Source organism: Esox lucius, chromosome 2, assembly GCF_011004845.1.
Source record: "Esox lucius isolate fEsoLuc1 chromosome 2, fEsoLuc1.pri, whole genome shotgun sequence".
Lineage (NCBI taxonomy): Eukaryota > Metazoa > Chordata > Actinopteri > Esociformes > Esocidae > Esox > Esox lucius.
Genome location: NC_047570.1, coordinates 22,792,880 through 22,818,618, shown reverse-complemented (window position 1 = coordinate 22,818,618; position 25,739 = coordinate 22,792,880). Strand labels below are relative to the sequence as shown.

The 25,739-nt window shown below is 43.8% G+C and overlaps 1 protein-coding gene across 1 annotated transcript; it reads right to left on the bottom strand.

The window, feature by feature from the left end:
• Nucleotides 1–1,916: 1,916 nt before the first annotated feature.
• ipo7 (importin 7) lies at nt 1,917–19,503 on the bottom strand. The gene is made up of 24 exons (XM_010878283.4): nt 19,296–19,503; nt 15,311–15,392; nt 13,211–13,364; nt 12,957–13,115; nt 12,354–12,510; nt 11,441–11,530; nt 11,169–11,263; nt 11,001–11,085; nt 10,653–10,887; nt 10,402–10,478; nt 9,833–9,949; nt 9,444–9,533; nt 7,329–7,494; nt 7,049–7,209; nt 6,785–6,913; nt 6,091–6,157; nt 5,807–5,932; nt 4,863–4,960; nt 4,653–4,748; nt 4,324–4,544; nt 3,975–4,180; nt 3,607–3,813; nt 3,114–3,230; nt 1,917–3,013 (listed from the first exon to the last, which is right to left on the bottom strand). Exons 1-24 carry the CDS (start codon nt 19,377–19,379, stop codon nt 2,913–2,915), a joined length of 3,120 nt encoding a protein of 1,039 aa, XP_010876585.1. The 5' UTR covers nt 19,380–19,503; the 3' UTR covers nt 1,917–2,912.
• Between the last annotated feature and the right edge of the window lie 6,236 nt (nt 19,504–25,739).

The window sequence follows — 25,739 nt, the reverse complement described above, 5'->3', positions numbered from 1 at the left end:
TACTGAAATGGCCCCCACAGTCACCAGATCTCAACCCAATAGAGCATCTTTGGGATGTGGTGGAACGGGAGCTTCATGCCCTGGATGTGCATCCCACAAATCTCCATCAACTGCAAGATGCTATCCTATCAATATGGGCCAACATTTCTAAAGAATGCTTTCAGCACCTTGTTGAATTAATGCCACATAGATTTAAGGCAGTTCTGAAGGCAAAAGGGGGTCAAACACAGTATTAGTATGGTGTTCTTAATAATCCTTTAGGTGAGCGTATATATCCATGAGTACTAACCACTTGGGCTGTTATGGTCATGTATGGATGATGTACTGTTGTGTATGGGGTTGACCTTCAGTTTAAAAGGCCAATAACATATGTCTAGTGGCCTCTGGGTATTAGTTGTTTGGGAGAACAAGAGCTTAAGATACATACATCTACAACCATGTCGTCAGCTTTGTATCAGGGATGGTATAGTTTTTACTGGAAAGATTGCCTGGTCTTTGTTGTATTAACGATTTGGACCAGTAATGTTGTGTGTAGAATGATAAGATGTGATATCCAACATTAGACACAGCAAAGGTGATAGGGTAGGAACTCTTTCCAGCCAGATAGCACAACATAACACTTCCAACCAACTTCATCCCAATCCAATGGCCTGAAGGGATGCAGTCTTGTTTTTGCCTTTGATCTCACACTTAAAATGAGAGGCTTGATAAGTAGATGTTGAGTTAAAAGAAGTTATTGCTAAGGCAAACACAAAACTATGATTGCCTTTTGGGCCCAAGGACCTGAAAAGGTGGGACTATTAGATGATCCTTCCTGAAGACCAAGTTGAAATCATAACATAAGGGCCACAATCAGCTGCAAAACAGTTTTGAACCTTGTACACCGAAATTCCATAAATGGAACATAATTCCTAAATCTACCATCTACCTTCTTTCTTGATGAGTCATGTTTGCTCTACATAGCATATTCACTTCAAAAATATTCCAGAAAGTAAACATTTAGTAAATGCATTTTAGGAATAATGTCAAACGAGGGAGATAAGAGTTCATCCTAAATCCTCCAACCTCATGTGACCAGAAACAATGAAGTACTCACAAATTTGAGGATATAGCAATTAATTTGCCCGTCAGTAGTCATGATCACCTTTCCACAGTAGCTTACGTGACAAAGTAAACATATACTGTTCAGATCCATGAAGAAAAAAAATGTGATTTGTTCAATCAAGGGAGTGGAGTTTACAGTATTAGGACAGGCACTGAGCCTGGTCAAATTTCCTCTCAAGACTATTACATTTAGAATGCAAATTCTGCTCTCTGCATTAAATAAACCATACGCATACTAAAACTTACTGGAAGACAAATGAGTCGTGTTGCAATGACTTCAGGATGAAGCCTACTGCCGAAGTTTTCAAAATCAGCCACACCATTTTAGTCAGTTTTTTTTTTCTCACAACATGCTAGTTGTTTAACCAAGACAACACATTTGAAGGATTTTGTTCTTGTTGAAACAGTTCTTTAGGGATACAACTGTTAAATTTGCTTGAGCATTTGGAAATGGGTGTCTCATTTCATGCAAGCACATTTTCTACATTACCTCCACACCTCTCTCATTTCTTCAGGCCAGTTTCCAGAGAACAAAAGAAAAAGGTAGGTGAGAAATTTCATTTGAGAAAACTCCCAGGTGATCAGGAAGGTTGAAGTCATACTGAATTGTTGGAGGTGTTCCATGGCAACATCCATGCCCTCAGAGGTTGCACAATGGAAACGTGCTCACCTCTATGGTGGATGTATGTTACTAAATGGATTATAAGTCACAGGATCAACACATACCCAGACACCCATTTGTTCCTCACTTGGCCTCCAAGTAACAGTACTGAATCCACATCAGTGTGCAGTAAACAGTCAAATGCATGCAATCCAACTTTACTTTTTTAATATGTTGTATATATAGATGGTTCATCCATACACCAACCAAAAGCTTGAGACCTTCACGATCAAGTCAAATTGTACATGCTTCGATGAAGTATCCAACTGACTTTCAGGGTTCACAACCAACACGTCCCGTATCCAAACTGAAAACCAAGAGCATTCTTTTTTTTCAGGAATCTAGAATGTTTCCAGCAGCAAAGGTATGCCACCCAGTATTCTACACCGTAACCAAATACATGTGACAATCAGCCATTACAGAAGAAGTCGCTTGCAAAGTAACAAAGTTACAGCTGTTTGTGTTTTAAATAGTCTTAATTGGTTTAAAAAATTTGCAGTCTGATACAGAAGGCTAGGAGACCTGAACAATATGAAAGTGCTAGTCATTCATTTACAGAGATCAGGCATCACATAGTGCTATGAAGTATCCAATATGCTACATATGAATACATTTGACACCTTACAAATGCCTCTGGTTGTTTTTAGCAAGGCTACTTAAAAATCAAGAACCTTGGCTTTTATATACATAACAAACATGAGAATTTGTTAATGCAGAAAGTAACGCAGACAACACTACTGCCAGAGGTATAATCTTATCATCACGGCCTTTTGGCCAAAACAGTGAAAATGATGAAACATTTAGTCCCATTATCAATTTCAAATTGTTAAGCCCTCCCGTTTTGTTTAAGTGGGAAAAAAGAGTTGCTGTCATGGTATCCTCCTCCACAATGGATCCCAGAAGACAACGTTGTTCAGAGCTTCTTTTTTCTCTTGCTTCGTGCTCAAGTTCTTGGTTTGTTTTCCCAGCCATTGGTTGCATTTGGTTGCCTTCCCACTTCTTCTGGTGCTATTTCCAATTTGATAGTCAGATTGAAGAGTGAGTGAGAAGAACCAGTTCTGGAACCACTACTTAAGGGAACAACACAAGCTTTTTTCACTTCACTACAATCAGTCACAGAGTAATAAAAGGTAGAAGGGATGATGACTCAATTCATTCCCGGAGCATTGCCTCCAAAATTGAAATTAGTTGGCACCACTTCTGGGACTGTGAACTTGTATCCGCCATGTTTCTCGATCATCTTGGATTCTGGAATGAGAAAACAGGACAATTATACAACAGAACAACCACACAAGTGGCGATTTCCTATGAAACAGCTGGATGGCTGTTTTACAAGGGTTTTCCTCACCATGCGCGGCCCGTCTCTGGTCTGCAAGTGTGCCGATGTCATGGAGATGTTTTCCTTGTTCCTCGTCAAGGCTTTGTGTTAATGCCTGGTACCATGCGGGGTCACGGGCCTGGATATCTGAATGGTAGAAAATCAACAAACCGGGATTAGTTTGCCTCCCCTTACGAAACCATTGACACTCAAAATGCAACTTAGTCTTTTTTTATTTTTTTACCTCAGACAAATGATTGTCTAACTGATTAACATGCTGCTTTGAACAGCTGGGACACAGAATACAACCCAGGATCCAAGCATGACCCAGTGACCCCCAAGACAGTCAATGTCTCGTTTCCACACATCAAAATTGCTGAATGTCTTGCAGTCATAATGCATGTAACTGCATTTTGTTTAGAACATTGGGTGTAAACCAATGCATTTATGGTTTACATGACATGTTGTCCATAACTTGACAACCTATTGTCTTTCTTGGATATTGTAAAGGTTGCCTCCGTACTCTGTAGTATGGCTTTGAAGATCTGGTACTCATCCACCAGGTTGTCTTCGTCATCCACGGCAGTAGTGTAGCCCTCCAGCGCTGTCTCCTCGGCATCATCCTCCTCCCAGTCCTCATCATCCCCATCCTCTCCAGCATGCTTAGCCAGCATTTCCAGGTACTCTTGGCCCTCTTCATCAATGTCATCTTCATCACTGCCCAGCTCAGCTGAGAAAAGGCACAAATTAGTGTTTCTGATCAATTAAATATTACAGCAAACCCTTGACCAATGCAGTTCTCCATTCAGATGGATATTACTGTATTTAAAGAGATTGAAATAAATGAGGAGCAATGGGACTTGAGTTTAGAAAACGGCACAAATGTCTCACCATTCTCCTCATCTTCATCCCCATCTTCATCATCTTCATCCTCGTTCTCGTGCTCTGCTTGACAGGCATAGGCCCTCTTCAGGCCGTTGAAGAGCAGGATGGCTGCCGGGAGCAGTTGTCCAGCCACCTGGTTGACAGCCTGGGGCCTCTGTTCTAGGTCAATGAGGGCACACAGGCCAAGCACACACATCTTCCTGTCATGGAGCCTAGATGGGAAAACAACACGCTGTTAGCACAACATGGTTGAGGTTCCAGTACCCAGGACTTCCCATGTACTTAATTTGAAAATCTACAGGAAAACCGGAGAAACCAAGCGAGTTTTATATGCGAGTGTCTCTAAGCCTCTTACCCCAGGAAGCAGTCAATGTCTTTGAGCCACTGGGAGATGAAGTGGTTGGTGATGGGCTCAGTGTTGTTGGGAAAGCGCAGGTTCTCCAGGGTGTTGAGCAGCAGAGGGGGGCTGTAGTAGAGGGCAGCGATGGCCACCTGCAGGCACATAGTCCTCAGCTCACTGGTCTTCACTTCCCGGGTCAGCCTCTCCAGGGCAGCTGCCACAAACAGAGGCACCACCTGCAGGAGAGCCAGATAACGGCAAACGTAAAGACATATTTCAGAAAACGTACGTTGACATTCAAGTGGTTCAAATGAGATTTAGATTGTGTCCAGTCAGACATTTACCTGATCAATTCCACGTCCTTTGCACTGCAGAATAACCACCTCCAATAGCTTGGCTGCATGGCACTCTGGGTCCTCACCAGGATCACCAGTCAGAACCTGCACAGAAAACATCTTTAAACAAACAGTTCCAACCCAGGAAAATCTGAAATACCACTCCACCATTAATAACCTGGTACCATGAAAACAGCACACGGCAGTCAGTTACTGTACCTTCTTGCACATGCTGTAGATAATCTCCAGGTATTTAGTGTCAGACAGGAGCGTATCGGTGTCAACCGTGACGTAGTTGTGAAGGAGAGGCATCATGTCTGAAATAGTCACATTCACCAGGTTATAGCGGGTTGACATTCACCGGGCTATAGCGGGTTGACATTCACCGGGCTATAGCGGGTTGACATTCACCGGGCTATAGCGGGTTGACATTCACCGGGCTATAGCGGGTTGACATTCACCGGGCTATAGCGGGTTGACATTCACCGGGCTATAGCGGGTTGACATTCACCGGGCTATAGCGGGTTGACATTCACCGGGCTATAGCGGGTTGACATTCACCGGGCTATAGCGGGTTGACATTCACCGGGCTATAGCGGGTTGACATTCACCGGGCTATAGCGGGTTGACATTCACCGGGCTATAGCGGGTTGACATTCACCGGGCTATAGCGGGTTGACATTCACCGGGTTATAGCGGGTTGACATTCACCGGGTTATAGCGGGTTGACATTCACCGGGCTATAGCGGGTTGACATTCACCGGGCTATAGCGGGTTGACATTCACCGGGCTATAGCGGGTTGACATTCACCGGGCTATAGCGGGTTGACATTCACCGGGCTATAGCGGGTTGACATTCACCGGGCTATAGCGGGTTGACATTCACCGGGCTATAGCGGGTTGACATTCACCGGGCTATAGCGGGTTGACATTCACCGGGTTATAGCGGGTTGACATTCACCGGGTTATAGCGGGTTGACATTCACCGGGCTATAGCGGGTTGAGGTGTGCGCGCATGGAAATGTGCAACATGAATAACAATACATAAAAAATACAGTAAACCACCATTGACAACCGCTGATGCAAAAAGGGCTTTACAAATACATTTGATTGACTGACGACAGGCAAAGCCAGCACTCACAGACCAGTGTGCTGCTGTGTACCTGTGAAGTAGTCAAATCCATCCTGCTGGAAGACTTCAAATACCAAGGGGAGAAGCTGCCACATCTGTGGTGAAACCTGCTGGCAGGTCAGACTGTGGGCCAGAGACAGGATCTCCTCATAGAACTCTGAGGGAACAATAAATCACAGGCAGGTTGTCAGGGGTAGATACAAGACGACAGTACTGACTGTCATGGAAATGATGCAGGGGCGCACCGCCCCTTTCGTGTGTTAGAGGAAGGCGGAAGGATCCAGGTGGATTGTGGTGAAACGGGAAGAGGCTTACCCAGAACATGTTGCTGTAGCACTGTGCCAATCACCTGCAAGCAGATGCCCTCCAGCTGCTGGGTGATCTGAAACAGAAACCTTTCAGATAAGAAACACTGATTCACCAGAACAATTTCCTTTAAATGCCCTGATACCAAAGCGGTCAATTCCATGATTTAATAGCTTCAGGCACATCACAAAAAACACTACCTTGATAGCCCTTGTGGGAAAGGCCACTGACGAAAGCCTTCTGAGTAAACAGCAGAACGTGTTACACAGTCAAAGACCATGAGACAAGTACACAAGAAATTAATCGAAATCATCTTCTGTTGTGTAACAAAGAGGAGCTCAACACAATCCTTGAGCAACATTTGCCGTTCTGGCTGGTTCCAAACTATCAGCGTTCTTGTGCTCCTGCAGAATTGTGGGCAGTGAGCCACTATGCTATTTGTAGACGCTGCCTAGGCTGGTGAAGTACTTTGAAGTGAACATAGTGTGTTCCCAGGAGTGGGTGGGCGGCTGGAAACGTCAGCAGGCAGCACCAGGCACAGGAAGTGGCACAGGGAGGCGAGCTGGTGCACAGAGTGGTAAGCGCTAGGTTGACTGGCTGGAACGCGTAACGTCCGAACCAGAAAGGGCCACAGGGTAGCCCAGCTCCTGGTCGTGTTCTGGCCGTTTGATGGCCCCCACTGACAAGGCGTGGCAGTCCTCACCTCTTTGTGGTCCTCCACCACACTGAGCAGAGTGTCGATGGTGTTCAGGATGCCCATGGCGGTCACAGCCTTGTCATCTCCCCCCTCCTCGTCAGGGCCTGTCTGGATGACCTGGTTGAAGGTCATAGCCTTGGAAGACAGGGGAATAACAGCCGTAAAGTGGACGTCCCTCAGACCAGAGTCTTAGGGCAGAGTTGAGGGTCAGATGAACCGGAAACGGATCAAATGGGAACCTCCTGCTCAGGCCACTGGGTACACACTCACCAAGTGCTGCGTCATCTCAACGGCAATGGGGGTGACTTCTTCACTGTACTCGCAGATCATCTTCTGGATGACGTTGGTGAGGTCATCGTTCTCGGTTTCACGTACAATGTGCAGGAGGGCCTGCATCACGGGCCGGATGAAGGGAGTGATGTACTCTTTGGCTAGGAGACATGACGGAGGAGCACAGGGTGAGACTAGGAGTAAAGAAAAGGTCTGTTGTCCATTCACATCTATGCTGTGCTGGGAGTCCTGTGGGAGGGGTGTAGAGCTCGTCATCTACCTTTTTCCTGGTTACTGATGAGGACCTGCAGGGCGATGGCTGCCTCCACTTTGACAGGCATCTCGTTGTCGTTGATCAGACAGAGCCGGGTCAGCTCCAAGGCCGTCTGCAGGTTCTGGTCACTCTTAAACTTGACCTCACAGAAGTAATGCAGGACCCAGCAGGCCTATGTAGGGGAGGACATGGTGGTTAATACGGTTAACCCACAGGTGTCCAAAACATTCCTAGGCCCTCCTATCATGTGGGATACTCCTGCTAACAATACAATACAGAAGAACGAGAGCCCACTGAATTATAAATTACAACTGGAAGTGAAGTTAGAGTGAAGTTATGAATTAATTCAATTTAAACAGTTTACTGTTAGAGAAAATCTGCCTTAGTCAATTTAACCAAAAAGCTTTCTTCCAGCTTTCAGGGTCTAAGTCTTGACAAAACATGCCCACAGTACATACAGTATCTCACAAGTGAGTACACCCCTCACATTTTTGTAAAACATTGAGTATATCTTTTAATGTTACAACCCTGAAGAAATGACACTTTGCTACAAGTAGTGAGTGTACAGCTTGTATAAGTGTACATTTGCTGTCCCCTCAAAACAACACAGCCATTAATGTCTAAACCGCTGGCAACAAAAGTTTAAATGCCCAAATTGGGCCCAGAGTGTCAATAGTTTGTGTGGCCACCATCATTATCCAGCACTGCCTTAACTCCCTTGGGCATGGAGATCACCAGAGCTTCACAGGTTGTCACTGGAGTCCTTTTCCACTCCTCCATGACAACATCACAGAGCTGGTGGATGTTAGAGGCCTTGCGCTCCTCCACCTCACATTTGAGGATGCCCCACAGATGCTCAATAGGGTTTAGGTCTGGAGACATGCTTGGCCAGTCCATCACCTTTACCCGCAGCATCTTTAGCAAGGCAGTGGTCGTCTTGGAGGTGTGTTTGAAGTCGTTATCATGTTGGAATACTGCTGTGCGGTCCAGTCTCCGAAGGGAGGGGATCTTGCTCTGCTTCAGGATGTCACAGTACAGGTTGGCATTCATGGTTCCCTCAATGAACTGTAGCTCCCCGTTGCCGGCAGCACTCATGCAGCCCCAGACCATGACACTCCCACCACCATGCTTGACTTTAAGTAAGGCACAGTTGTCTTTGTACTCCTCACCTGGTTGCCACCAACACACGCTTGACACCATTTGAACCAAATACGTTTATCTTGGGCACATCAGACCACAGGACATGGTTCCAGTAATCCATGTCCTTAGTCTGCTTGCCTTCAGCAAACTGTTTGCAGGGCATTCTTGTACATCATCTTTAGAAGAGTCTTCCTTCTGGGACAACAGCCATGCAGACCAATTTGATGCAGTGTGCGGCATATGGTCTGAGCACTGACAGGCTGACCCCCCACCCATTCAACCTCTGCAGCAATGCTGGCAGCACCCATATGTCTATTTCCCAAAGACAACCTCTGTATATGACGCTGAGCACGCGCACTCAACCTCTTTGGTCATCCATGGTGAAGCCTGTTCTTAGTGGAACGTGTCCTGTTAAACCGCTGTATGGTCTTGGCCACCGTTGTGCAGCTCAGTTTCAGGGTCTTGGCAATCTTGTTATAGCCTAGGCCATCTTTATGTAGAGCAACAATTATTTTTTTTCAGATCCTCAGAAAGTTGTTTGCCATGAGGTGCCATGTTGAACTTCCAGTGACCAGTAGGAGGGAGTTTGTGAGTGATAACACCAAATTTAACACACCTGTTCCCCATTCACAATGAAGACCTTGTAACACTAACGAGTCACATGACACAGGGGAGGGAAAATGGCTAATTGGGCCCAATTTGGACATTTTCATTTGAGGTGCACTCACTTTTGTTGCCAGGGGTTTAAACATTAATGGCTGTATGTTGAGTTAGTTTGAGGGGACAGCTAATTTACACTGTTATACAAGCTGTACACTTACTACTTTATATTGTAAAAAAGTCTAATTTCTTCAGTGTTGTCACATGAAGATTATTTCCAAAAATGTGAGGGGTGTACTCACTTTTGTGAGATACTGTACATGCCCTCCCCTTCACACCAGTACAGCCAGGAGACAGACTGGTCCTTTGCGTGACACTTACTCTGGCTCTCATGTAGCCCAGCTCACTGCGGAACAGAGGGAAGACATGGTTCTGCAGCATGAACTCCATCTGGTCCTTGTAGACCTTTTTCTGTTTTTAAAAAGGGGGGCAGAAAGACAAAAACCTTTTCGTTAATAACAAGGAATTTCAGTACAGCATCGGACAGCCCTGTGGGATCTATTAAGTAAACAAAAGTTAGATGGACAAAGTATACCATAGAAGGCCTGTCCCCAAATCTACTAAAAGGACTGAAACATGAGACTCAACATGTGTTGCTTGTGTCCTGTATGGTATACAGTCACACTGTCAGCAAACCCATCTGATACCCGCTTGGTCAGACCAAATGTCAACTATAAAAGAGTAGCTAGCAAGGGGGTGCCGGCAATCACCTTGAGCAGGATTTCAGCCAGAGAGCCAATCATGTGCAGCGCTCCATCCTTCTTCCTGGGGTCAGAGGCGGGCTCGGTGAGGATCTGATAACAGAAGCCCATAGTCTTCTGCAGAACCTAATGAAGAAAGAAATCCCTTCAGACCAAAGTTCGGCTTAGCGGTGTATCCTGGCCAAACGGTTTCACATTCAACACCAAATCCCAAATAACATTCTATTGCCCAAGAAAAACAACACATTTGACCAGAGCCACAAGAACTACCAATCTGTCGTTGCTATGAGACATTCTTTTCAACAGCTCGGTGCTGTTGTTGGAACCACACAGTACTAATGAGACCCGCAGCACAACCGGGCAGGCAGAAATCTGGAAAAAAACACAGGCTACAGAGCGTCTCCCCCCAACATGGAACCTTACTCCCAAGTACTACACCATCTTCCAACAATTCCCACAAAGCTCAGGGAAAAAAGAATGCACTCTATGGGGAATGAAAGCAGGATGAAGGGACAGTTAGCTGCTGACCATGCCAGGATAAGGAGGTCCCAAGTTTCCACATCACAACTACAACTCACTTCTTTCCTCTTGTTGCAAGAAGTGAAGAGCAGCGTCTGGGCAGCCGTGGTGGGAGAGATGAAGTCTTCAAACACATCTGAGAAAGGACAAGGCAGAGTCAGCGGTTAATTAATCACATCCACGCAGGCTCCCATTCCAGCAGACATTCCTTCTGAATGACAAAACAAAAAGACTAAATCACTCTCAGATGTCCAAAGCAAAATGGAGGTCAGTTACTCTTCCTTCAGATGACACCAAGTCAGGCACCTACCAAACTTCATGCGGATGTACTCATATGGGTCCTCCTCCCACAGCTCCTGGTCGCTGTCCGTGTAACACATTAGGGGGAAAACAACATCCTGAATGATGCCCTGGATATGTGGTTTAAGGTTCTTCCAAGTGACGGCATGTGCGATTCCTTGGTTGATATAGTTGAGTGTCTGCTGGAGGACTCTGGGAGCCACATACTGCTTCTCCTTGTACTGATACAAGACCTTCAGCAGCACCTACTCAGACAAACAGGTGGATCAGTTCCCTCCAATCGACCGCCAAAGTAGACTGACATCCAGCTGAAAGGCATCTTTATGCTTTAGGCAAATGTAAGAGGTCATGCGGTTACCTGCTGTGCTCCCACTGCATAGCCCTTAAGGAAAAGATCGGCAAACTCTGTGTACTCTTTGGTAGTGTTGCCTGGGCTGCCATACCTGACAGGAGTTAAGAGTGTAATGTTAATATAAATGGCTTTGATCAGTGACTCGCGGCTGAGTGTCAGGCTGAGGAGGCTCACCTCTCGAAGAGCCTGGCCAGGATGTGGAGGGCCCACTTCTTACACTTCCACCAGGGCAGCTCCGGCCTCTCGTCCTCGTCCACCTGCATTGTCTCCTGAGGGGCATTGAAAAGGGACAAATCAGTTTGCTCTCAGTTCGCGGCGTAGGGAGTCCATCCGGATAAAACCTTCACAGTACAGCTAATCTGTCTGGGAGCTACTTGGTTGGTTTCATCAAAGCCGTCGTGCCCCCGTTCTCTTTGCTCGCCCTACCACAGTAAATCAGCCCTCACCGGTGGCACGTCTCTGTCCACCACAGTCTTCAGGATCTCCATCCACTCCGTCAGGTTCTGTCGGTTGATTAGCTCCAGGGGGAGGTTGTACTGTGGACAGAATGTGAAAAATCCTTTCAAAAACCTCTGCTGTAATTAGTGTAACAGTACCCAGTCGGTACAGAGAATTCAAAATGATCGATTTGTTCTCCAAGGTAGCGCATCTTTTATAGGCCAAGCTGTCCACCAAATTCTAGGTTTGAGCCTTGTCTGACATGCGACACAGCAGCATGGGAGGGGGCGGTCTCTGGTTAGTTGACTGAGGTTGTCCGTGTGTACATAATGGAAGGAGCGAGATTGATGAAGCAAAATGAAAGAAAACTCCCTAATTAAATGTCAAGTTAAGGAACACTGCTACACTGGAGATGACTGTTGATGGAAAGATTTGCATACATAAAATTAAGGGAAAACCGGATATGCTGCAACCAAGACACCAATACCTACTTTATTCAAAGAAAGAACATCTTACATTTTTATTCAAGTAGGCCTTTGCCTCTGATTCATGCTTGGTTTGGTGAACAGTTACATCCAAATCTATTGCCGTTGCAATCTACACAAAAGATATTGAGGCACCACCAGGCAGCAGACAGGGCAGCTGAGGCAGGGACGTGTCCAGTGCCCGTCATGTGGGAAAACACATACAGTAGGAGAAACCAGATGGTCTCCAGCCTTCCTTTCTGCTGCCAACCAGACTTTACAGTGGGTCCATGGAGGACACTATAATACCATCTCCTAAACTTGTGTTATGGAAAAGTAGCTCAAAGAACTCAACAATCACATCCCCATTTAAAGGACCCAATGAAAACCACTACCTCCAATACAGACCAACACACTAAACACAGCCAACATCATATCTGCAGATTCTCAGTAGTACCTGGAAGAGGGCGTAGAGGATCTTGAAGATCTGTTTTTGCACCAGGACAGAGTCACTCGAGGGATCAGGGAGCAGCTGGATGAAGCGGTCCTTCAACATTGGCATGAAGATCTGCATGGCTGCCACCAGAGGAGTGCGCTCGTCTGGCTTCTTGTACCTGCCAAACAACCAGACATCAGCCACTGGAGGAAACCACTCCCACTCAATGGAGAATACTGACAATCACAACTCTGTGAATCATCTGGAGCGTGGCGCTTGTTATGCAAGCATTAGATTTCTGCCAGGGAGACTGATGGGAAATTGAGGCATGCATGACGAAGTGCTTTTTAGCAACCATGTATGAGAGGGCATGTGGGGGCATGCATTACCAACATACCATAGCGAGGTGCTGTTCAAAGGCTAGACATTATGAACTGTCTACCAACGTTAAAACAACAGCTGGGGGAAAAAACAAACCTTTATGCAGTCAGCCCTGTGCCCTTGAACCACCCAGTTTAAAATACTCACAACACTTGGCGGTTCCAGAAAAAGGAGCACTCCACTTAGTGGATTAGGGTGCCATTCGGGACATACGTACGAGTTACTTCAATAAGGACTCCTTACTCGTAGTTTTTCACCAGCTGGTAGAGGCAGAGAAGGATGCCCAGCCAGCCTGCGCTGTTGTCTGACTGCAGGTAGAAGCCAATTTTGTCCACAATGGCGGTCCACTTGCCGGGGTAGTCATGTTTGATCATGTGATGGATGCATGTCGTCAGCTGCACTCTGAAAGGTTGGAGACAGAAGACAGTTGGAGAACCGTCTGGTTGAAGGTTGGGGATCCGTGCAGTGAGCGTAGCAGCGGAGGACCGACGGCTCACCTGATGCGCTCGGGGGAGTGGATGATGGCCTCCACGATGTTGTCTCGGATAAACTGCCTGTCCTCCTCTGGGATGTTATTGACAGGCGTCTCGGTTCCAGTGCAGTCCCCCTCGCTCCAATGCTGGGTCACCATGTTCTTCAGGTAGATCACACCTGGGCAGGAGAGACGGGCAGTCAACTGACTGAACAGAATACAGGCAACAGAGACGCTTTTATATGGGGATTACATGTCATTCTATGATAAACCGGGTGTTGTTAGAGTGCATTGGCTCAGACGGCAGTAGCAGTCTCCTGACCAGGGTGCTTCAGGGAGGCTCCTCTCATGTGCTCAGGCTAAGGGCGGAACACGGCAGCAGTTGGCCTGGTAAGACGAGGAGCTTTTAGAGCCCACAGTTCCACCACACAGACCTGGTCCAGCTCATTAAATTCACCAGCCAAGCCGCCATTGAAAGTCATCCTCAAACTGCAGCTTTTACCTTTGCCCTCCATAAACTGATAGAATCTGAGACTACTACAAAGAGGTCAGGTCCTTGAGGCGGTCCTGAGACTGAAGGGGTGTAAAAAGGTAAGGGTTCCCTCCCTGTTGTAGCTCAGGGATTGTTTACATTACGAGAGAGAATAAACGTGAGATACACTTCTCATTTCCACAGCGTTCCAATTTATGGGATTGCGGTCGTCAATCTTGGGAAAATCGAGTGATGTGTTTGCACTCCATAAAAAAAAGAAAGAATGGCTGCATTTTCAGACACATAACAAAGAAGACTCGAGACGCTAGATTATTTTGCAGATATCGGTAGCTTGAGACACCACCCTCCGAGGTAGCATACAGCACATTTTCGATAGAGCCCCCCCCAGAGTTTTGCAAGTGTGAAGACAATGGTATCACGTTTCAGTACAGTGCGCATGGATATTGCTTGATTTTCCTTTCGAGTGATGCCAACGATGCTGCGTGGTACGTCTCAAACATGCCGGCGTAAATTCAAACGCTTTAGAAATGATTACGCAAACTACGATGAATCTATGTGGCGTTTTATTCTCTCTCGCAATGTAAATAAGCCCATAATCCAGCCAGTCAGTGCTGACACAGCAAGATTCTCACAACGTCCCCACCCATTAATGTGCCCCTCTGTCCAGCCCACCATTCAACATCCCCCTGGACCAGAGCTAGGCAACAGTTTTTGGTGAGGCCCAGGGCATACAGGGTTTAGATTAAATCTGGTCTGCCCACCCCTGGCCTAGACAACCCATATATTCTATCACACTGAGGCTAGGAATAGAAGACTGAAATGAGAAAACAATGGAAGACTGACCGCTATATTATTGTCAGGGTGGAAAACAGACTGAAAATGTTTGTCATTAGCAGCCACGGCATTTGTCCTCATTAAGAGGGTGACATGGGTCTGATCGCTGTCGTTATGGGGAAGCCCTCATGTATTCCAATGATTTAGCCTGCTGTATGGCGGGTGGTTGCGGAAATTTCTTGACTCCTCCCTGTGGGTGTCAGATTACAGCAAATGAGCCTAATTACCGTGGAATGAGGGGCCAAAGTGCTGAGTGGGAAGTCCATGTGTCTCTCCTGGGAAGAGGTGCTAAAGCATAAGCCTCTTAACCCATGTCAGCTATGATATATCCTGAGTCACCACTGCTGGTCCTCCAGCTGCAGAGTTGATTCAAGGTTCAGTCCAGCAATGATGTCACATCAGTAAAAAAAAAAAAGAATTCACAAAAAAAACCTAAAGTGGTCTTTGGTTTCAGCTTGGGGCAGCGATCATTAAGCTGCTGGTAAAATGTCTCTCTGTGACCAATAAATAAAAGGAAAGGCCCAAATAAACCATCAGATGTTTGTAATTTCAATTCAACTACGGGAAAATCACCAACACACAAAAAAATATATATATTCTGCAGGACCTAAGATAAATGCTTTGAACAAGAACAGAAATTGTGCTGCATTGTCTTGTAAATTTTCAAAGAGGCTCATTTCTGATTTTAAAATGCATGCCAAATATGCTCATGAAATTTACAGCAAAGGCAATGATGGTCAGGGTAGCCCAACCCTCTTGATTTTCTAGCACTGATCAATCATATCCATTTTATTTTACCTGCTTGTCTGATTGGCAAATCCAGCTGATCAGACATGGTGACTTGGAGTAGAGTAGAGACAAAATTCACCTGGGTGTGCCCCTGTGAATTAAAGCAGAAATGTGTTGGTAAATATTGACTTCGACAGCACTACATGAGCCCCCCCCCCGTAGGAACATACACAAAACAACCCTAATGTAGACACCCAAAAATAAATTTCAACACTAACCCCAGTAAATTTGACTCCCAAAAATGGAAATGGCATCGTTCCTTGTGGGGATGTTATTGTCAGTTATTACCATCTTACTAGGGAGTTCAGGTCCACACGTGTATTTTAAAACCAGGATCACACGATCACTGTGCATGTTGTACATTCGGATGTACCAATCTAAATACCTGTAGCAGGTATATAATAAAATTAGAAACTGGCCATACTTATGATTTGAACTTCACAAGTAAAGATACTACCTTGTTTTAACACTTAAGTTATGGGTGGTACTGACTTTAGAGTCCTAATCGATACACGCTTCAGCATTTTACGTTGGTGTAGCCAGAACATCAGAAAAGTTGGTTTGGTTTTTATTACCTGAACGGTTCAAGTGTTAGAGGAGTACAGTGCTAAATAATAATTTGTAAATTGAAACTGGGGACTCTTGCTTCACAAGAGCTCCTCCACCACCAGTCCCTAAATTCTGAAAGTCATTGCTACTGTAGCTATTCAGGCCATCCAGTAAAGTTGGTTGGTAGTACTGCCCCAAAGTTCAATATACTCAGGAAACAACCAGTCTCCTGCTGTGACAGCTGTCTGCGATGTTGCTCACTACTCTGTAACTTCTGCCAAAGGCTATCATGGTGTCACAGGCAGCTAGAGGCCAAGCTGTGTTAATCACAGCAGAACAACAACTGCCTTATCATGAAAACTGTACTTGTATAATAATTTTGCTGTAAAAATGACAGTGTGTCAATGGGTACAGTTGGTCTCCCCTTTGCCTCAGAGACTGGTCCAGATTGAGATTTGCTTCAGTGGGCTATGGTGCTGTCCACATCAGAGTTATGACTTCAATCCAGCTTACTCATGAAATTGGAAATACCAGGCAAATGTAAACGCAATGATAGATGGAAAACTGGCAAATCACAATGCAATTCCATCTATTCATGAGAGCAATACAACGGTGCTGAGGAAGATGAATCACAAAGTTTTGTTTTGTGAATGAGACTGACTCTCTGGTCAGTAAAATAAGTTGTTCAATAGATTTAGCCATTCGCCAACTGCAAGTCACTAGTGTCAATGCAGTGGCGACAGTTGTTTCATCTTTCAATTACCATAGTAGTTCACTGGAATGCCAAATGATGCTAAACTGGAGATCAGATTTCAGGAAATTTCTCAAGATTTTTAGTTTTCTAGATTTAATTTAAGCTGGCAGGATTCTACAGTGTTGGTTTATCAAGAGTTTGGGTTTTTGGGACGTTTTGTTATAAACGGTCTACATCCCTTTCCAACGACCTTTGATGCTGTAGCATCACTAAGGCCTTCAGGAATGCACAGAGGGGAGCAGCGATAGAAATCTTCTAAGCACGTGGGATGTTTTATTAGGCCTTTAGGCATATTGTTAAAATACTTATCAATTTCAGTATACATTGTTAATCTTTTTACTCTTTCATATTGAAGTTACACAGCTGTTCGTGGCATGGTAATTTGACCAGGAATATTTTCTGTTTTAACAGACTACTTCACTCTAATTAATATGCTACTGACAACCTGTGTATTGCTTTGTATTTTAATAGTTATCCCTAATCTTCATAGTCTTCCCATTCATAATTTCATTGTAAAGTCATTATCACATAGCATTTACTTTTTTAAAAGCTGAATGTTAACATTGTTAAAAAAATATTTATATTTTAAGGAATGGCTAAATATCCTAACGTTTTTAAGGCAGTGTGTGTGCATTTGTCTACTCCGAAAGTTTCCTACAGTAGTCTACCTTACCCTTTCCTACACTATTGTCTCAATAACCAAATGATGGTCCCCTTATTTAATGATACTGTAAAATCCTTCTCAGTTATTAGGCTGGCATCATTTGTCATTATTGCATCTTCTTTAAGAACTTAATTGCCAATGCCACATCGTCACTGTCAGACCCTGCAAGATCATCAGCAGACTTGATGACTACCATCCTCTGAACACCACTCGCCGCTTCAGCCATGAACTATCCCACCATCTTTTGGAAGACGCTGCATCCGAAGACTTGGCCTCAGTAGGATGACGTGACATGATGTATCTCTTTGAAATTCTACACGCAATAGACATCCAATACATTTCATGCTCACAAACTCACATACTGCACTATCATTTCAAGACACTACGTAAATTGTGATTAGTCAAGTGAGCATACCTAATACACACAAGCATGAAATTAATCTAAGTGGGAGGCATTCATTTTCCAAATAATTGACTAGAACAAAATGAAAGAAAATGAGACTCATGATTTACATTCACCATCACTTGATAATTGTGAAAACTAAGACCTAACTGGTTCGGATGAGACGAACATTAGCAAGTAAAAGCAGCCTTCTGCCCTTGCAGATATCAGTGCACTCCACCACCTCACCCTGGATACCTCACAACATGATTCAGATCCAACAATCCAACTGCACATTCGTTATTTGTGAATTTGAACTCCAGGCTTTGTATACTCTGTTGTCATGAAACCGCAAAACAACGACCTCAGACTGTTGTATGGAGAAATTCGTGAACCATTTTATTTTTTGCCTGAATAGGCCTACTCTTTAATAGTCTTATCAAATTAGAACATTCGAGATGACCTACAATAATTCAACTACATATCACAGAAATGTTACAATTACTTAAAGTTCCCAAAACACAGTTTCATGACAACATCGTAGTTACATCCATGCTTTGCATGATAGCTACTGTATACGGACATCATCGAATGACTCACTAGCTAACAACGTTGCTAACATTAGCTGTTAACTAGCCACCGTAACCTAACTAAATAATTAGCGAACATTCGAATCCCCCAAGATAGTCCACTTGCAAACTATAATTTACTGTTATTGTTTATGTTGTGCCTTCCAGGTTAGCCAACGATCTGTTTAGACTAAATAAAGCCAAACTAGTTAACTAGACAACAGTTAGCATTTTAGCAAGGAACTGTAGTAGTCCCTCACATTACAGGCAAAGCCAGAACCCTTGATATTACAAAATTGGTAGCTACTCCTTCGTACAAGCACATATAGAATGGTAAGGTTCGTGAAGTCATCATCAAAACTATTTTGTAACAAATGTTACAGATGTCAATTCGTCCGACATTTTAGTCGGCTAGCTAACTAGCCAACTAAGAGTAGACAAACTCGGTGGGTTAACGTTAACTGGCTATGTAATGTACAGTCCATTTATGTAGTACTAGTAGGGCTGCTGGGCAATGTCAGCAGTAAAGAAACACTTGACACGTGAGGCAGTTAGCAAACTTGCTAAAACATTTTATAGTTGTTGGTTTGGTAGTGATATTACTAAACTGGATTGTAGAATTTAGTGTGATGTCGATCAAACTGGTCGTTGTATTGTAATGACAATGTGCCTTTTAACCGATTTAAAACATGGAAACCTCTGCAAGGCCAAAAGCTAACACGTTAGCAAGCATCGCTAGACAAGGCTTTTTACTGCGTAGCTAGAAGCTAATTAGCAAGGAAGCTAATGCTAACTTCCCGCACGTTTTTAAAGAACCAGCTGCGGATTGACACAGTATAGATTCGCTACAAACTGCAGATCTTTACGTTATGATATAGTTTGAAACGTTGACACAACATAAGATATGTCAACAATTTGATGTTTCGAGGTACGAACTGAGAAAATATTTGATCTGTCAAAGTTCTGGACTGACTACAGTCTACCATGCATGATCACAAGCTAGGACTCCATTGCATTTTGATGTGTGACAGAGCAAAGGCCCGATCCACACCACAACCGCCATCACATGTTTTTACCTCGTTTAGCTGTCTCTCCGCAGCTTCACGCAAGTTTGGGTCCATGGTCCCCCGAAGGGCCTCGATCAATACGTTAGGATCCATAGCTAAAGCTCTGTTATGGCTCGGATTCAGTATATCAGCAGTCTATGAATTCCCAGTCAATGCGCACATGGACGCACGGCTCTTCAGTTACCGGCGCGAAAGGAAGAAGTGGATGAAGTACCCGGATAGATCAGCGCCAAATTTCTCCAACTCGAACATCCGCTTGGAATTGTGGCACTCTGGGAGATGCAGTTTTACTTGTAAGACGTAATTCCAAACATTAAACCATGTAGAACCCTGCCTCTAACTTTCGCGAGACTCAGTTTAAACAATAAAACGAATCAACTTCGTTTACCGAACGAAACCGGAATAGTTCAGTGTGGGGTAGTGTGGGTTAGTTGTACTGCGAGGGTGTAAAATCAGGTTGAGAATATTATGAGACAACACGTCATTGAAAACTGATAGACCGAAGGGCGAGCAAGATTGTAGAAAATTTATATTTGAAACATTAACCTAAAACATTAATGTCACTTATGCTTTAATTTATGCTAGCACTACAATACATTTTTTAGATATGGCTCCTTTAAGTCAAAGATTCAGCTTAGTCCTGGACTAAAAAAATCTATCACATTTTTTTAGTCCAGGACTAGGGTTAATCAGTGCCCTTAGTAACACACAGGAAAGGAATCTCCCCATTTTGTTTGCTTTCGTTACCAAACTTTTGTTATTACATGTTTTGTCTTTATTTTTCCCAACTGTCAATTTTATTTGGTCCAACATGTGATTATGTTCTTTGTTGCAACTCCACAACAGTTGTGGGAGAGCTGAAGTTTAAGATGTGTATACTGATTCTCATTTTCCTAAGCTGTTCTGCTTCTTAGCTTTGTCAATCAGGAAGACTACATCAGCATACATGCTGGAGGTGAATGCATTTCTCAGGCAACAACCACAGTGTAGCTTGCAGGTGCCCAACCTACCACAAGGAGTCAGTAGAATGCAATGAGAAAAGGCAGCTTTCTCTGACATGCCATGTGGTACACCATACTTAACAGTGTTTTTGTTTAAGAGGCTCCCATTAGTATTTGTAAAGTGATTAATGATGGTTTTAGAGGAAACTAAGGTGTGAAAAGACGTTTGGCATTTCAAACACATTAGTGCAGTAATGTGCGTTATGTTTCCCGAACACAACTAGACCATTTTGCCACCCTCAGTCAAGCTGGATAAGGGCAAGAGTAGCCCTTGCCCTCATACAGTGTCAAGCACACTGAAAGGTGTGAAGGTCAAATTAATTTTTCAAAATATACAGCTCTGGAAAAAATTAAGAGACCACTCTCAATCTTTCTTAAATCAGCATCTCTACATGTATGGCAGCCATTCCATTCCAGTGTCTGTTAAATTCCAACACAGGCACACCTCATTTTACTTAATGGGGTACTGATTAGGTGATTACCTGAACCAAATCTAATTTAACTAGGAAAAGTATTTTAAAAAGTATCATCACTATCCTCTTGCAATTGAACCAGCTGGATGGCAAAAACTGTGCAAGTAGTACCTCAAAGGTAATTTGAATAAAAAATAAAAAAAACTATTCAGCATGAAAAAAGAGTTGAAAATAAAAGCTTTGAGTGAGGAAAAGAAGGGTTCAATTCTGGATTTACTGGCAGTGGGATATAGTGAGCTTCCATCCTGAATATTTCAAAGATAGCAGTTCATAAGAACAAGGTCAAGCAACAGACATTGGGGACAACAAAGCTATAGACTGGCAGAGGGCGAAACGACTGTCCACTGACCGAGATGACCGTCAACTCATTCGAATGTCATTCAACAACCATAGGATGACATCAAGTGACCTACAAAAAGAATGGCAAACAGCAGCTGAGGTGAAGTGCACAGGGAGGACGGTTCGAAATAGGCTCCTAGGGGCAGGGCTGCAGTTGTGCAAAGCTAGAAAAAAGCCCTTCATCAATGAGAAGCAAAGAAGAGCCAGGCTGAAGTTAGCAAAAGACCATAAGTATTGGACCGAAAAGGAACGGAGTAAGGTCATCTTCTCTGATGAGTTACATTTTCAGCTTTGCCCAACACCTGGTCGTCTAATGGTTAGACGGAGACCTGGAGAAGCCTACAAGCCACAGTGTCTTGCACCCACTGTGAAATTTGGTGGAGGATCGGTGATGATCTGGGGATGCTTCAGCAAGGCTGGAATCGGGGAGATTTGTCTTTTTGAGGGACGCATGAATCAAGCCAAGTACAAGGTTATCCTGGAAAAACACCTGCTTCCTTCTGCTCTGACAATGTTCCCCAACTCTGAGAATTGTTTTTTCCAGCAGGACAATGCTCCATGCCACACAGCCAGATCAATCAAGGTGTGGATGGAGGACCACCAGATCAAGACCCTTTTATGGCCAGCCCAATCTCCAGACCAGAAACCCATTAAACACCTCTGGAATTTAATCAAGAGGAAGATGGATGGTCACAAGCCATCAAACAGAGTCGAGATACTTGAATTTTTGTGCCAGGTGTGGCACAAAGTCACCCAACAGCCATGTGACAGACTGTTGGAGAGCATGCCAAGACACATGAAAGCTGTGATTAAAAATCAGGGTTATTGATTTCTGAACTCTTCCTAAGTTAAACCATTATTATTTTGTTGTTGAAAAATTGATATGAATTTGTTTTCTTTGCATTATTTGAGGTCTGAAAACAATGCATCTTTTTTTGGTTATTTTGACCAGTTGTTATTTTCTATAAATAAATACTCTAAATGAAAATATTTCAAATTGAAATTTGGGAGACATTTTGTCAGTTGTTTATTAAATAAAACAAAACTGTTCATTTTACTCAAACACATACCTATGAGTAGTAAGACAAGAGAAACTGATAATTTTGCAGTGGTCCCTTAATTATTTCCAGAGCTGTATATTGTGGGGATTTAACATTTGTGTTTGGAGTCCCCTGATTTCCCATAAAAGGATGAGTATTCTAATATGTTTTATTTAGTGTATGTTTTATGGTTTAAAAGTATTTTTTAGAATTGTGTCTGGAGGCTAGTGTTATACAGACAATACATTCCTCATAATGCTGATCATATCTTTGATTTAACCTCATTCGCTGTAACCTAATTGTCTATATAGCTTAGCCACCAATGCCATATTCTTCCCAAGAGGCAAGACAATACCCCAGGAAAGATGGAGAATAGCATTAGCAGTAGCTTGTTCTTCCTTAAGAAACTACAAGCAGTGGAGTGCAGTCATCAAAATTGGAGTAAGCTTAGCCAATAACTTTATCTGGTACCTGGAGCATGGATATGGTGCTGAGTGAACATGCTTCAGCTGTCTGAAGAGAGTACAACTCTCTGAGAAGTTCACATGCAAGCCTTGTCAGACTATCATGGAAAAAAGGGCCACCACAGTGGGTGACAAGTAGCTACCAAACCGATCATCAATGGGCATAAAACTGATGATGCCTGATTGCTCCATCGTACAACAACGGAACAGACCACAACGGAGGGAGCTGTGGACTACCAAAGAGGAAGCTGTCAAAAGCCCTCCCCTGCTGGCAGTTAAAGATTCATCTACCCCTCCTCTTGTAGTTTCATGTAAATTAACTTTGTGTTCCCAGTTCAAAATGACCACCCCATGATAGCTGATTATATATCCATAACAATATATATACACTCACCTAAAGGATTATTAGGAACACCTGTTCAATATCACATTAATGCAATTATCACATGGCAGTTGCTTCAATGCATTTAGGGGTGTGGTCCTGGTCAAAACAATCTCCTGAACTCCAAACTGAATGTCAGAATGGGAAAGAAAGGTGATTTAAGCAATTTTGAGCGTGGCATGGTTGTTGGTGCCAGACGGGCCGGTCTGAGTATTTCACAATCTGCTCAGTTACTGGGATTTTCACACACAACCATTTCTAGGGTTTACAAAGAATGGTGTGAAAAGGGAAAAACATCCAGTATGCGGCAGTCCTGTGGGCGAAAATGCTTTGTTGATGCTAGAGGTCAGAGGAGAATGGGCCGACTGATTCAAGCTGATAGAAGAGCAACTTTGACTGAAATAACCACTCAATACAACCAAGGTATGCAGCAAAGCATTTGTGAAACCACAACACACACAACCTTGAGGCGGATGGGCTACAAAAGCAGAAGACTCCACCAGGTACCACTCATCTCCACTACAAATAGGGAAAAGATGAGTCTTGATTTCTGTTGAGACATTCAGATGGTAGAGTCAGAATATGATATGACCACCATGTACCCATCCTCTGATGGCTACTTCCAGCAGGATAATGCACCATGTCACAAAGCTCGAATGATTTCTAATTGGTTTCTTGAACGTGACAATGAGTTCACTGTACTGAAATGGCCCCCACAGTCACCAGATCTCAACCCAATAGAGCATCTTTGGGATGTGGTGGAACGGGAGCTTCGTGCCCTGGATGTGCATCCCACAAATCTCCATCAATTGCAAGATGCTATCCTATCAATATGGGCCAACATTTCTAAAGAATGCTTTCAGCACCTTGTTGAATCAATGCCACGTAGAATTAAGGCAGTTCTGAAGGCAAAAGGGGGTCAAACACATTATTAGTATGGTGTTCCTAATAATCCTTTAGGTGAGTGTATTATCATCTTTTTATCAACTTAAGTTCTTGTGAACATTATAAGATTTGAACTTCCATGTGCTATTTATGGCCTGTAGGCCTCATTCACCTGAGCTCATACACAAAATTGTAGCACAACATTTTGGGCCTTATTTACAGGTGCTGGTCATATAATTAGAATATCATCAAAAAGTTGATTTATGTCAGTAATTCCATTCAAAAAGTGAATCTTGAATATTGTATTCATTCATTACACACAGACTGATATATTTTCTTTTAATTGTGATGATTATAACTGACAACTAATGAAAATCCCTAACAGCAATATTGGTAGAAGTATTGAATATTATAGATATGGCAAGTATGGCTGTAATATACATCACAATGTAATTAGGTAGGATTATTTAATATTATAGATACATATGAGTGTAATAAGCTTATGAATGGGTGCATAGCACACTACAACTACGTAGTGAGAATTAAGAAGAAAGAAAATATATACAGCAAAGATATAGCAAAAAAGTAAGCAATAATAAACATAATACTGTACACTAGCAGCAGTTTAGAAGAGTACTGTAAACTAGCAGCAATATTGGTATTTCCTCTGGAAGGACTTGCGGTCTGCAGTGGAGAGTAGGTGCCATACCAGGCAGTAAAGCAGCCTGAGAGGATGTTTTCAGTGTTGCACCTGTAGAAGTTGGTGAGAGTTTTTACAGACATGACAAATTTGTTGAGTCTCCTCAGGAAGTATAGTGATTTTTGAGCAGTTTTCACTGCCGAGTTTGCTTGTCTGGACCAAGTGAGGTCATCTTTGAGGAACACGCAGAGAAACCTGATTTCGAAGACTCTCTCTACTTCAGCTCCATCGATGTGTATGGGGGGTGAATATGAGGATGATGTTGGAGCTGTGTGTGGCCATGCAATCATGCGTGAACAGGGAGTACAGGAGGGGACTGAGTATGCAGCCCTGGGGTCTCATCATCTGGTGTCTGCCCAGGGAGTCCCAGGGTCCTCCGCTAGTTGGTCAGCGCACCCCCTGAGGACACGGCCTGGAATGCCATCTGGCCCTGGTGACTTCCGAGGGTTCACTTTTTTTAAAACTCTCCTCAGGTCAACCGTGGTTAGGGACAGAGTATAGTCTGAAGGAATGATGTTGGTTGCCTCAAACCGTACATAGAAGATGTTGAGCTCATCAGGGAGCGAGGCAGTGGGACGAGCATCATTGTTATTTCTCCCTTTGTATTCTGTGATGTGACGCAGTCTGGGGTCAGGGGTCAGACCTGTGGTAGTTAGACTCCAACGTATCCCTGTATTCTCTTTCCCCATCCATGATAGCCTTCCATAGGTCATATCTGGATCTCCTCAAAGCAAACGCAGCAGAAATGCAACTCGCTAATTGAAAGTGGCTGGCTGTAGCTAGAGACAGAAGTTGTACAAGCTGGAAAGGTCTAGGGTAGCAGTAGCATGCACTAAACCAGGGCTATCCAACCCTGTTCATGAAGATCTACTGTCCTGTTTTCTCTACAACTCTAAATTAGCTGGATGAAAAGCTAAATCAGTTTAGTCACAAATGGGGCTGAAGAGAAAACATATAGGACTGTAGATCTCCAGGAATAGAGTTGGGCAGCCCAGCTCTAAACTGAGACATACCAAACACATCTTGTGGGGATCAATGACAAATTGCGACATAGAGCGAAGATACAGCAGAGTTGGCAGACACAACTTGTAAGCCTTCGCCAATCCTCTTAGGTGGATATAAGTATAAATTCTCATTCATAATGACAACCTGGCCAAAGGTATAACAAT